Source organism: Parasteatoda tepidariorum, chromosome 7, assembly GCF_043381705.1.
Source record: "Parasteatoda tepidariorum isolate YZ-2023 chromosome 7, CAS_Ptep_4.0, whole genome shotgun sequence".
Taxonomy (NCBI): Eukaryota; Metazoa; Arthropoda; class Arachnida; order Araneae; family Theridiidae; genus Parasteatoda; species Parasteatoda tepidariorum.
The window spans coordinates 77,298,652-77,313,037 of record NC_092210.1 but is presented as its reverse complement, the minus strand read 5'-3'; the positions used below and the strand labels follow the sequence as shown (position 1 = coordinate 77,313,037).

The window sequence follows — 14,386 nt, the reverse complement described above, 5'->3', positions numbered from 1 at the left end:
TATATTGTGAAACTGAATCTTAACGCATCATCGGAACTATGTTCAAAACAAGCATTCATTGATAGTAATTCATTTATAGAATAAGGGAAAAAAACTCCGCTTTTCACGAAAAATTCAGAATTAAACAGCGTTGCTGATATTTCTGTTGACTTAAATTTTTCTGAGTACTGAACTAAAAAAATGAGTTTATTTTGAAACAGCATTTTGTTTTCTTTGTACAGGATTTAATTTTCAAGGATGATGCATTTTTCAAAAGAGGCTGGGAATTTGATTATATTACTTAAAATGGCAAAAAATATACATTAATTTATTTTGAAAGCTCTCGTTTTTGAATTGCAAGCATAAAACGAAAGGCATACGTTATAAAAATGCTTAACTGATTTATTATGATATAAATCATTATAACTTAATTAAATTTCAATTACCGTTCCTTCTATATTCTTTTTAGTCATTATTACAAACGCTAAGCGAGCTGGTACCAATTCAGGAATTTTCGTATCCAAAACTAAAATAAACAAATACATAAGTAAACACGCAAATAAAAAGAACAAATAAAAATTTTCTACAAGTTTCGCTTGGTCACTGTAACTAGATACGAACCAAATTTTTCTATTAGTTACTTTTCAAATTGTGTTCGGTAACTAGACATGAAACAAAGAAATTAATTGGAACGAAACAAATATATTAAAAAAATCCATTTATAAATGCATATTTACAAACAGTAACTCACAACATGCTTCAAATGGGCAGGAAAAAAATCGAATATGAGAAAAGATGGGTTGAAAATCTCACTCCAGCCATCCGAAATGCAAATAGATAATCATATTTATGACGTAATGGAATTCTCACTAATCTCTTCTATGCTAATTAAACTTTATGTTGACTTCAGAAGGTTGTATTTTCTGTTTCTAGCGGAAAGCGCAATTCAGAGGAATAAAGGGAATTCAGCTATCAGAATTCGACCAATGCCACTTACCAACATTTGAAGGAATAAAGTCTGTACCGATCATAAACATATAAGCAGATAATAATCTCATAAAAACATATACATATAACATATAATACTCTTAATAACTTAACTGTAATATACAACATATAAAAAAGCATTATTTTTGGATTTTATCTTTATTATATTTCCTTCAGATTTATAAAATTTCTAAAGTAATTTTTCATAATCTTAAAAGATGCTTTTAGAAGTGAAATTTACTTTATAAAGATAATTTATTTTTACAGACAAAATTATACTTTTGACTGATCGATTTTATCCCACAGTATGTTAAATAGTACCATGGCCACCTTAATAATTTCACTGACTTCAATTACAATTAAGAAGCATTTTGAAATTTAAAAGAATTATACAAATGAATTTTACAAAATGAATAAAAATGCACCAAGCTTTAAAAATTATAATGACACATGAAGCTTAGAGCTAATGAAAAAAATTTCCATTTTTTTCCTTAAATAATATGCTATCTGAAAAATATTAATAAACAGTAATCAAAAATCAAAAGTAACAGTTCTTAAATCTGTAAAAAATAAAAATTATCCATATCAACTTACATTTTTTGTATTCTTCCAAGTTAAAGCTATTTTTGTGCTGTGGAAACACTAAAGAATTGAAAAGTTTGTTCTCTTTCAAATTCTAAATAAAAAAAATATTTTGAACAAATATTCTTTAAATATTTTAAAATTAAGAAAGATAAAATACCATGAACCTTTCAATAATAAAAATATATTTAAAAACAGAAATGCCTAAGGAAAAACATAAAAAATAAGTTATATCTGATCTTACAGTTCTTTGTAAGATCAGCTTGTAAGTATGATTTTTAAATCACTCTTAAAGATTACATATATTAAAAATATTCTATGCACAAAATTATTTATTGCATAATATGCACACAACAAACTCAAACAATGGATGGAATCTAAATGTACATTCTTGTAGTTTTACTTAATATAAGATTAATATCCATTTTTATATCATGACGAAAAAATAAAAATTTAAATAATCAATTAGTTAGTACTGGGCCAAATTAAACGTAAAACTAAGTTACATACCAATGCAATTTATAAATCTGAATTAATCTTTTTTTCTCTTATTTAGGTGACTTTACGTTATTAGAATAAGCAAAAAACGTTTTTGGAAGTTCTTCCCATCAATGTAGAAACTACCCGTGTTCAGTACCATATGGTATAATGCTGTTGCTTGAGGTCAACTCATGAAGGTCAAAATTTACCACAATCAAGAAATTTTCTCCAGTACTTATAAATTAAAGACACCACAGAACCCTATTTCCCCAGTATTAAAATTGTACTGCATTGTTGCAGTTTTAATAGGTTACAAATATACTAATGCTTTGTTGTATCTGTATTAGTGTATTTGGAACACTTAAAACTGCACCAATTACCACCATCAGTAACGCCTACTATCAAAATTAATTTGCATCATTGGTACCAATAATATCAGGATGATTTTTTACATTTCTCATAAACGAATTAATAACATATCTCCATTAATCATGCTTTTTTTATGCATAACTGATTTTTTTATTTCAATTAGATTCTATTGCGAAAATTAATTAAGTATTATTGGTGTCAATCATAGTACGTCGATTTTTCATGTTTCTCTTAAACGAATTAGTACCATTTCTCCATTAAATATGCTTTTAATTACATAGTTTTTATTTATCGAACGATCAAATGGAAGTTTTAGAACAATTTTTAAGAATTGAGCTAAAATGTATCCCTTCAGCCGGCATCCAAATTGCAAGAAGATAACACAAACAGTTCTGAAGTTATAAGAGCGAGAGAGACATACAGATTACATTATCTATCTACCGGTATAGTATTACGGGCTGGGATACACATGGTCCGACAGTGTGTGTATATATATATGTATATATATATATATACAGTCTGTGCATATATATAGACATATTATATATATACACACTGTTGGACCACGTTTAGCCCGTAATACTGCTCGAATTCTTCTTGGCATAAATTTAATAAGATCTTGGTAGGTTGTTAGAGGAATTTAACCCTATATCCGATGAACTACACTTTTCAGTTCCGTCAGATTAGATGGTACTGGATCCAGCTGTCTGATGCCCCGTTCGATCTCAAACCACAAATTCTCTAATTAGATTGAGATCTGGAGATTGTGCTGGCTAACGAAGCAAGGTAAAGTCACCGTCATGTTTTTCCACCCATCTGACGACGATACGAGCGGTATGACAAGGACTAATGTCTTGCTGAAAGTACATATAGCTGGCAGCGTACACCATTAACATAACAGGATGTACTTGATCTGCGATAACACTTAAATACCCTTGGGCATTCTGACGTAGTTCCACAGGTATCAAATAACCCATGCAATGCCAATAAAACATCCCCAAAACCATAACATTGTCTCCACCAGCTTGATGTGCTGTGGCAATGCAGTTGGGGTCCATGCTTTCGTGCTGTTTTCGTCATATCCGAACCCTGCCAACTGCATGGTGTAATTTAAAACACGATTCATCAGATCCCATGATCCCTTTCCAATTATCTACTGTTCAATCCTTATGCTTCTTTGCAAACTGGAGATGTCTGCTCTTGTGCAAAGCTGGCAGCAGAGGCTTTTGAAGAGGTCGTCGCCTCCCTTTGCCTATATAGTGTAATGTGCGACGCACAGTTCATTCAGAGACGTTTGCAGTTGCACATTCATTAAGATTCCCCGCTATTTGACGTACTGTTGCTCTTCTGTTGAACTGGAAAACTTTGGAAAGTCTCTTTTCAGCTCAAGCATTCAGTAGCCTGTGACAACCTCAAGTCTGACGTTGAGATCCGGTTTTCTGCTTGGTAGTTCACTTTCTGTACACATTAATAACTACTGTTACAATTGATGGCTCACTATTCCCTTCTTTGTAGCTATATCACCCGTTACCTGCAACAATGTAACGCGATAGCTCACTGTGCTTAAAACTGTCAGGTGGTCACAATAATTTGGCCATTTAGTGTATATATATATATATANAGTACCATTTCTCCATTAAATATGCTTTTTTTTATGCATAACTGATTTTTTTATTTCAATTAGATCCTATTACAAAAATTAATTAAGTATTATTGGCGTCAATAATAGTACGTCGTTTTTTCATGTTTCTCTTAAACGAATTAGTACCATTTCTCCATTAAATATGCTTTTTTTTATGCATAACTGATTTTTTTATTTCAATTAGATCCTATTACAAAAATTAATTAAGTATTATTGGCGTCAATAATAGTACGTCGTTTTTTCATGTTTCTCTTAAACGAATTAGTACCATTTCTCCATTAAATATGCTTTTTTTTATGCATAACTGATTTTTTTATTTCAATTAGATCCTATTACAAAAATTAATTAAGTATTATTGGCGTCAATAATAGTACGTCGTTTTTTCATGTTTCTCTTAAACGAATTAGTACCATTTCTCCATTAAATATTTTTTTAATTACATAGTTTTTATTTATCAAACGATCAAATGGAAGTTTTGGAACAATTTTTAAGAATTGAGCTAAAATGTATCCCTTCAGCCGTCATCCAAATTGCAAGATGATAACACAAACAGTTCTGAAGTTATAAGAGAGAGAGAGAGAGAGAGACATACAGATTACATCAGTGTTTCCCAACGTGGGGCCCACGCCCCACTGGGGGGCAATTTGATTGTTAAGGGGGGTAATTCGAAAATGGACTCGACAAGAGTTTTACCCATTTGCTCCGGGACATTTAAATACAATGCTAGATCTCGGTGCCAAAATTGAAAGAAAAAAAGAAAATTCTTAAATAATTGCGGTCAATAAATATTATAAATTCGTTTGATGAGACCAAAATATCAACTGGGTATTTTGGCGTCGTCAAGCTAACTAACCTCCCTGCGGCATATGGCAGGCTTCGCGTAGACCCCTTGACGGTTTAAAATTTCGCTAAACTATGCAGTTGTTCGCATCTGAATCGCCCGTCGCAACTTCTGTAGTGTTTCGCAACATTCAGTGATAGAAATCAATACCATAGTATGTCTTTTATGCCTGCAATGCAACAGTAAAGTCTTTATTTACTGCTCACACTTCAACTCATCATATGAAATTTCTTTATTCATCGCTAAATTTGGAAGAAATCATACTATAGGAGAGAATTAAATAAAACCGTCAATATCAGCATTTCTTAAAACGGTTCTTGAAAAAGATGTAAAGGCTATACCACTCAATAACAATACTGTTAGCAGAAGAATAGATGAAATGAGTGAAGATATTAAAAAACGACTTGCTGACAAGCTAAAAACAAGAAAATTCTCAGTGCAAATGGATGAATCAACTTTGATAGACAGCGTGGCAGTATTGATAACTTGCGTAAAATATATTGATAAAGGGCATTTTGTTGAAGAAATGTTGTTCTGTGAAAGATTAAAAAGCACCACTACCTCCAAAGATATTATATAATAAGCTTAAAAAAACTCCTTAGATGTCAATAATATACCAATAAAAAATATAACATCTTGTGCTGCAGATGGTGCTCCTAATAGGATGGGCAAGAAAAATTGCTACTTAAAATTGATGAAAGATGAGAATCCAAAAATAATTCTTGTGCATTGTGTTATTGCATAGGGAAAAGTTGTGCATAGGGAAAACTTGATAGCTAAAAACATCTCGCCTGTTCTAAATGAAGTACTCACATTCACTAATAAAGTGTATTAATGCTATTAAAGCTTATGCCAAATGTGAGCGCCTCTTCAAGCTGTTTTGTGAAGAACAAAATGCAAGTAAGATGGCTCTCTAAAGGGAACTGCTTGAAAAGATTCATGGAACTGTTTGATACTCTTATTGATTTTTTAAGCGACGAACCTGATATGAAGTATCTGTTAACAGTCGAAGGTAAAGCATTTGTGAGTTATTTAGCCGATATCTCTGAAAAACTAAATATATTAAATAAGCAACTTCAAGGAACAAAAAAAACTCTTGTTGATACAAAAACGAAGATATTTGGTTTCATTGCGCTTATTGAGTTAAGTCTGAAAACAAAAACTTGGATCAGTTTAATTGTCCCCAAAAATTAAAAGTAAATGATGCCGCTTTACTTCTTATTGTCGATCATCTGAAAATTCTATCGGCTGATTTAAAAGAAAGATTTTCTGATTTAAAACAAATAGATTTTTCAACACGGATGATGCAGCGAATGTTAGTGCATTTGTCTGTTATATGAAATATGCAGTATCAAGAAGAACTCTCAGAAATGCAAAATGATAAGTCAGTTAAAACTTTATTTTTATATAAAAGGAGTGATGGCATGGCTTTGTGAGGAAACGGAAATCAAATACCCAATTTCAACCAAATATGCAAGAAAACCATTGTTACCGTTTCCATCTTCATATTTAGCTGAATGTGGATTTAGTGATGTAAAGGATTTACTGGTAAAAAAAAGGGAAATCGCCCGGATATAACACAGTGGGTAGACTTGAGGCTGCAAGCTAACCAAATTGGAAACTAACATAAAATCTCTGTGCAGCAAGCGCAAGGATCTCTCTAAATTAAAATATTAAATTATTATAGAAAAATCTTTATGAAAATTATTTCGAATTTGAGTTTTAGTTTTTCATTATAAGTTTCATTATAAGTCGAAATTTTACTTACTGTGTTTCGTCATCAATTTCCTAGAGATTTCATACTGAAACCTATCATTTAAGTTTCTTATGAGAACAATTCAATTTTTTAATATTAAAAATTATGTGTATGTCACATAGGGGGGGATAAGAATTTTAGACAGGCTTGAGTGGGGAAAAAAGGTTGGGAAACACTGGATTACATCATCTATCTACCGGTATAGTATTACGGGCTACACATGATCCGACAGTGTGTATATATATACACTGTTGGACCTCGTTTAGCCAGTAATACTGCTCGAATCTTCTTGGCATAAATTTAATGAGATCTTGGAAGGTTGTTGGAGGAATTTAACCCGATATCTGATGAACTGCACTTTTAAGTTCCGTCAGATTAGATGGCACTGGATCCAGCTGTCTGATTCCCCGTTCGATTTCAACCAGCAAATTCTCTAATTGGATTGATATCTGGTGATTGTGCTGGCTAACGAAGCAAGGTAAAGTCACCGTCATATTCCTCCACCCATCTGACGACGATACGAGCTGTATCGACCATTGTCTTGCAAGGACCATTGTCTTGCTGAAAGTATCTATAGCAGGCAGCGTACACCATTGACATAACAGCGTACATATACCCTTGGGCATTCAGACGTTGTTCCACAGGTATCAAATAACCCATGCAATGCCAATAGAACATTCCCCAAACCATAACATTGCCTCCACCAGCTTGATGCGTTGTGGCAATGTAGTTGGGATCCATGCTTTCGTGCTGTTTTTGTCATATCCGAACCCTGATAACTGCATGGTGTAATTGGAAACGCGATTCAACCAGTTTTGCTGTTACTGGTTCCGACGCTTCGAGAGCCTACAAACTCAGTTAAGTCACGTCTTTTGCCCATATCTCCGCGCGTAACATAATGGAATTGATGATTCACTATTTCCTTTTTGTAGCTATATCGCCCGTTAGCGGCAATACTGTGACGCGATAGCTCATTGCGCATAAAACTGTCAGGTGGTCGTAATAATTTGGCCACTCAGTGTGTGTAGATATATATATATATACATTTCTCTATCTATTGGCAACACTATAGTTAGTATTCATTTGGTCAAGGTTAAGTAATCGAATTATTTATATTTATTTTTTATTCTTTTTAAACTTCTTATAGAACTTTTAAACGTAAACGGTGCTATAGTGTCGGAGGTAAATACGGTACGTTCTGAAAAAATAATATTATTATTATATTACAATTAATATTATAATATTAATTACCATTTAATGTTAATATGGAATTACAATATAAATATTATTATTAAATTATAATATTAATTACATTTTAAAGTTACGTCAGAATTACAAAAATGTTCAGTAGATAAACTGTATGTTTGTCCTGGTACTTACTTTATTTCTATAAACAGGTGGTATACAGAGACCTTGACTATTATAATGCAGCGCACACAAAGTTTGAATAATTTTAGATCTACAAATCTCGGACTGTGATCTGTAACAAAAACAATTTGGAGATCTCGCCAAGATGATGGAAGTTAGTTATAAAAAAGCAAACTTACTTTCCTAATGCAGGCCAAAGTTCCAAAGATATGACATTGAAAGGTGGAAGGTATTCTATACAGTTACCAAAGTACCTAAAATATATTGTATTTTTCTTTGGTTTTCAGTTGCAATTTGTTGAAGCCAAGCTTCATGTAATTTTCAAAAGTTTAAAACTTATTCTATATTCCTTAAAAAACAATTGTATACATAAAAATCATGAATAAAAATTATAAATATCAAAATTATGAAAGTTAAAATTATAAGTAATAAAATTATAAATATTAAATTATAAATATTGAATTTATAAATATTAAAACTATAAAAATTAAAAACAACTGTACTTTTGAACATTTAGCAAAATGGCACTGTAGTAAAATATAACCCACTTGTTAAAAAAAGTTTTATATTATTAAAGCAAATAAAAGCAATATTGGTAAAAATAATAAAAGCTGTATGGTTCGTAATTATAACTGATTATTTAAATGAATTTTAATTGTATACGTTCTATATTTTTAGTAGCAAAAATATTTATCTAAAATTTTTAGTTAATAAAAGTTTTAAAAAATAGGAATACTGATTTCATTACGGAAATATTTTTAATGGTATTCACTTTGGAAAAAAAAAGAATTTTGCATTCTGCAAATTCATTATTTGCACAAAATTATAATTTTTTTTGTTGTAAATTTATCATTTAAAAACTATTTTTTTTGATTCTCAAATTTTGTTTTTTGTCTTTTAAAATTAGGTAGCTAAAAATGATTTAAAAGAGTAAATTATTTTTTCCGTGAAACCATCTTTCGATAAACAAGTTTCATAAATAGGTGCCGAAATTTCTCTAATGGCTCGATTTGTTTAAGATATGTGAGCAAATATGGAAAATTGAAATATAAGGAACCCAAAATTTCAACCGCTCTTCTAACGACTTAACTAATGCGACCACATTTTCAGATTGCTACTACACCCCCTCCCCTCATATTTTTTTTCTAATGCCCGCCTGTGTTAACATCCGTCAATTCAAGCATCTACAGGGCAATTTTGTTGACCTCTCTTACAGGGGCACCATAGTATTAGGTGGGCCAACGCCGCTCCCACAGTAAGGACAGATAGTACAGAGAAGGAAAGAACATACATGCCTTGCCCGAGATTCGAACCCAGATCCTTTCTGATGCAAGGATAGTTCCCTATCCCTTACACAGACCGGTCGGCTCCCCTCATATTTTGATAGTCGAAAATTCAAATCAGTCGAAAAAAGTCAGACTTATTCAAAAGTTCATCTTTTGTCTGATTCTGTATATTAATTAGAAGTTAGCACTAATTAATTACCATATTTAAAGTCATCCCCATGAACTACTAAGATTGGCTTTAGGCACGTGAAAATCTAATTATTAGCCCAAAAGTTATTCAAAATTGATATCCACTCATTGTACATAATTATTTTTATTTAAATAAATCATACAACTTAAAAAAAAAAAAAAAACATTTCGTGTGATATTACTGTGACTTACAAACTTATTGTTCTAAGTTGGTGTAAGCCAGTGTTTCCCAAACTTATGCCTTTTGTGTACCCTTTCTAAATTTTTCGCAACGCGGTGTACCAGTAGTAAAAAAATGAATAGATTTTTTACTATAAAAAATTGCTCAAAAGTTAAAAATCACAACTGGCTGTTGATGCCACTCATTATTAACTGTTAACTCTGCAAAAAATAGCCAATAGAAAAATACATAATCGTAAATTTTCATGGCTAGTATTGTTTTTAAATAAAATTTTGTGAAATTTTTGTTTGTTGCAAGATATTTCGTATAAGAACGCGTACCCCCGCTAAACTGTTCCCGTACCCTTAGGGGTACGCGTACCACACTTTGGGAAACACTGGTGTAAGCCATTTTCCACGATTTAAAGCACAGTACCATGAATGCGAATATAATTTGGTCTATCCTAATTTTTAATGACCGACTTTCTCATTATAGAGCGTATGCAAAACATACCCTTCCTTTTTAGCAACTCCTAGTGGTGGACACTTCCCATTGAAGACGGTATCTTCAGATGATTCTACGTAAGTCAGATTGGATATAGAAAAACCCATTTCAGGCATTCTACCATTAGGTGTATATTCAATATAAAGGACGAAATCTTTGTGTTTTTGGAATTTCTTTGGTGCATCAAATAAATCATCCCTGTAACAGCCAATACTGAGAACAAAATACTCAGGTAGCAGAGGTAATGGTTCACCCTGACAAAGATCCCTGCTGTAGGTAAATATACACGCCTGGTAGCCAAGACAGTGATATGCAGTTGGACAAAGAGCTCTCCTATAGTCATCTAAGAAGTAAGGCAACCTTTAAACAAAACAGAATAACTAAAAAATCTTTAAATACAAATTCAACAGGAATTCTTAAAATTCTGGATGTCTGAAAAAAATTTGTAATGGAGGTAGGGCACATCTTAAGAATTCAGAATCACCAAGTTAATGAGACTTCTCAAAAAAAGATCTTATTACCGTCTTATTTAAGATATGCTTCCACTAAGCACATTTTCGGTCATGATTAAGTATACAACAATATAGTAAGTTAAGTCAAATTTTGGGGAGTCAAACGGATACTAAAGGGCAATCTTTTAATGCTTTGGGAGAAGAAGATTCAATGTAATTTTTGGTAATAACGACGAGTAGCCTTAAAAGATTTTAATTTTGATAGCAAGTTAAAACACAAAAAGTGCAAAAGCTATGACGCGACAAATTTAAATGAGTGCTAGGGATTAGTAGGTTTTGTTATTTGGAAATTGTTGGACAAGAAAAATTAACGACAAGAAATAGTCTTTATTTAAAAGATTAATAAAAAATTAATTTAATTTACTACAATCCAATAAAAAGACACTTAGATAGAACTGTGTCATTCTCTCAGTCCTTAATGAACTATTTATTTATGACTCCTTTGAACTAAATTTATCAATTTATAATTTTATTGAACTAAACACACTAAAACATTTTAAAACTTTGAATAGGCTCATCGAATTAGCAAAGAAACAGCCGGAAATCTTAGAGCGACTGTGAAATATCATACAATCCAACGCAAATTGGATACCTGTTTGTATTTTTTTTTTTATGTCACGTATTCTAACCTTATCCAAGCGGGCCTCTCTTGTTACAATTAAATAATTAGCAGTGCTCAACATATGGAACATAATAATTTATTTCTAATTCCATTGTACTATCACTATATAAAGGGTGTTCCGAAAAAAACCTCGGACAGGTGTGATTAAGGGAGGAAATAGAGAGACCAATGACGCTTGTTTTGCTGCTTATTACATCTGACTTTCTCTACTGTGATTGTTTCAATATTGATTGCGTTTTTGTTTTTCTCGGTTAAATATTATTTTGTAACTTCAATATGTATACTTTTTTGTTTTCATTTATAAGGATTCGAAAAATACATATTAAGGACAGTCTTTGCGGAACACCCTGCACGTACACTTTTAAAATATATTGGGTTAAGTGGAGTTTGCAACGGTACTGCAGATTTTACACTTCAAAATTTATCTTATGTCAAGATTTTTTTTGTTATTGTTCGATTCTTGTTATTAGTATGAAATTAAAGAAAGAAAGAAACATGTAGGTTCTTGTTTGGATATACAGTTAAATATTTTTTTTTTTTGTATTAAGTTCGATACCGTCAAAGTATAATTCAACTTTAAGTAAATGAATTAGATTAAGTAGCTCCTTATTGCCTGGATAAACTACATAGCGAATGATATTCGCCCACTAATGTTCAAACTAATGCATTTAATGAGATAAACCATGTGCACAGAAGCTGATAAAGACAAGAGAAACTTTGGAGAAAGGTAGAATTAAACAGCTAGAAGCGTTAGAACAGCATCGTGACCCTGTTAGTGACTTACATAACATTTACAGATGTTTTTTACACGCAAATTTTCGAGAACTTATTAATAGCGTAACATATTTGTGTAAAAAAATGTTACTTATTGAAAACTAACTAACGGCTAACAAATAAAATTTTTTTCATTTCAGGAGGATACATAATTACTGTTTTTATTATAAATATTTAAGAACACGGCTATTTTTTTAATTGTTTATCTTTTAATGAATAAACCTATCGAAAATCTGTAACGTTGATAACTGTTGTATCAGTCACTATGGAAAGACTTAATAGTAAAAAGTAAAAAAAAAATACTTGTATTTTTTAATAAATAATTTTACCATTTAGTTCTAAGTTATGAAGTGATATTGTTTGTTCTTTCATAATGTTTCTAGGAATTAAGTGGGAGAAAGTTTCGTTAATAACCAATTCTTGTCTCATCTGCAAAAAAAAAATAGACAATCATTAGCATTGAGTAGACATTCAATTGAAATTATGAACAAGATTTTTCGATGTTTTTTTTTTTCATTCCTTTTCAACTGACACCGATAAACAAGCTATAGATATCTGGCAGGTTGTTTAACTTTTCTAATCTAGTTTGTTATGCTGATTTCAAATCTAAAAACCGTAATTAACCATTTGTAATTTTGAGTTTGTAGATTTATTTATTGAAAGTTTGAGTTTTAGAAAATGTTCTGATGCGGAATATTAACATTTAAACGAAAATAATTGAAGACCACAGGCGAATAATAGTTTATCCCCATGAAGGCTGATTCGGAGAAAAAAACACACATAGTAAGACCCATCTTCGGTTTGTAATAACTCTCGGATAGAACCGGTAGATTTCTCAAAACTTAGTAATCTACAAAATGTAATAAAGTGTGATCCAATCGGCATTTTTGTGAAAAAGGACATAAATCGTTCATCCTCAATAGTCTTCTATTATCTATATATATATTTCTTTTAAGTGACTCAAAAACTTGATTATTTCTCTATCTATTGACAATACTATAGTTATTATTCATTTTGTTAGTTTTTCTTAAGTGATAATTTAAGTATTGAGTTAGTTATACGTTAAGTATTTATTTAGATTCATTTTGTTAGGTTGTCAAGTAATAATTTAAGTAGTGTTAAATAATTAGTTTTACGTTTAGTATTCATTTAGAATAATTTTGTACCATAAACTTAGCTACGAAGTCATTATTTATGTTTACTTTTGGTCCTTTCGAAAATAGCTGTAGAAATTTTAAACATAAACGGTTCTATGGCCCTGTATTCTCTCATAACAATTATTGGTTATCTATTATTATAAATTCAGTGACACAATTTCATATATATTAGAAATGGCAACATTAAAATTATGATTAACAATACTTATCTCATGAATCAAAATGCCAAGAAGCACTGGTCTCAAAAACCAAAACGATAGACCAGCATGTTATGTTGCAGTAAGCGATATTATTGCTATACTATCTTCTAAAATGCTTAAATACTATTGGTAATAGTATTATTTTAGCAACATAACTGAATTCTCAAATACCTATAATGATCGAGTTATTAAATGCTGAGTTTAATGGCACGAAATTCGATATCGTCTGTAAGACAATAACTCAAATGACATTACACATATGAAAGGTAAGCACATCAAAAAGTACTATAAACAAAATCTGACGGGCTGCAGTAGACTGGAATATTCAATCTGTCTAGGACGTTTTATCTGATCAATCAGTCTCATCTGCATTTTTATAAAAATCTGCAAACCGCTCTATCGGCACAGTCAGCGGTCTTTTCGACCCAGCTAGTCTACTTCAGCCGATGGAAAAATTATCACAAAAATACCAATGTAGCCCCTAGAGCAGGGATGGCGAACCTTTATGCACCAACGTGCCATTTTTTCTAAAAAATTGTTTAATTTGGTCATAGACGTACAGTCAAACAATTTTGACTTCGTGATTATTGGGAAAATAATAACACTAAATACTATTAACTCAAAACTCTTTATTTACTATGAAAAAGAATACATTTCGCAATGTCTCAGTTATACGCGTATTTCAACTTAAAGTAACATCAGTGTGACTTCTGTTGTTGCAGATTAGATGACAAATAAATCACATTAGGTTGTAAGATGTTATTTTAAGCAGGTCTGTTAATTTTTTTTTTGCTAGTTATTTATTGTTAGCTTGTTTTTTATGGTAATTAATTGTTTTTTGGCATTAATTGTAATTTTTTTGTTAATAATTGTTTATTTTTTTATGTTTGTTTTTGTGAATTTTAATTTAATTGGTAAATTGCTTCACAGTGAACTTCGTGATCGGTGGCGTGCCCAAAATATTATGTGGCGTGCCAT

The 14,386-nt window shown here is 31.2% G+C and overlaps 1 protein-coding gene across 1 annotated transcript in view; it reads right to left on the bottom strand.

The window, feature by feature from the left end:
• LOC107455668 (uncharacterized) overlaps positions 1–14,386 on the bottom strand; it is a gene marked incomplete in the record, with an annotated part of 114,444 nt that overhangs the window by 96,080 nt on the left and 3,978 nt on the right. Inside the window, 6 exon segments of the mRNA XM_071183666.1 lie at positions 426–505; positions 1,561–1,642; positions 8,017–8,116; positions 8,184–8,258; positions 10,153–10,486; positions 12,381–12,570. Of these exon segments, the coding sequence (XP_071039767.1) occupies positions 426–505; positions 1,561–1,642; positions 8,017–8,116; positions 8,184–8,258; positions 10,153–10,486; positions 12,381–12,480 (771 nt within the window).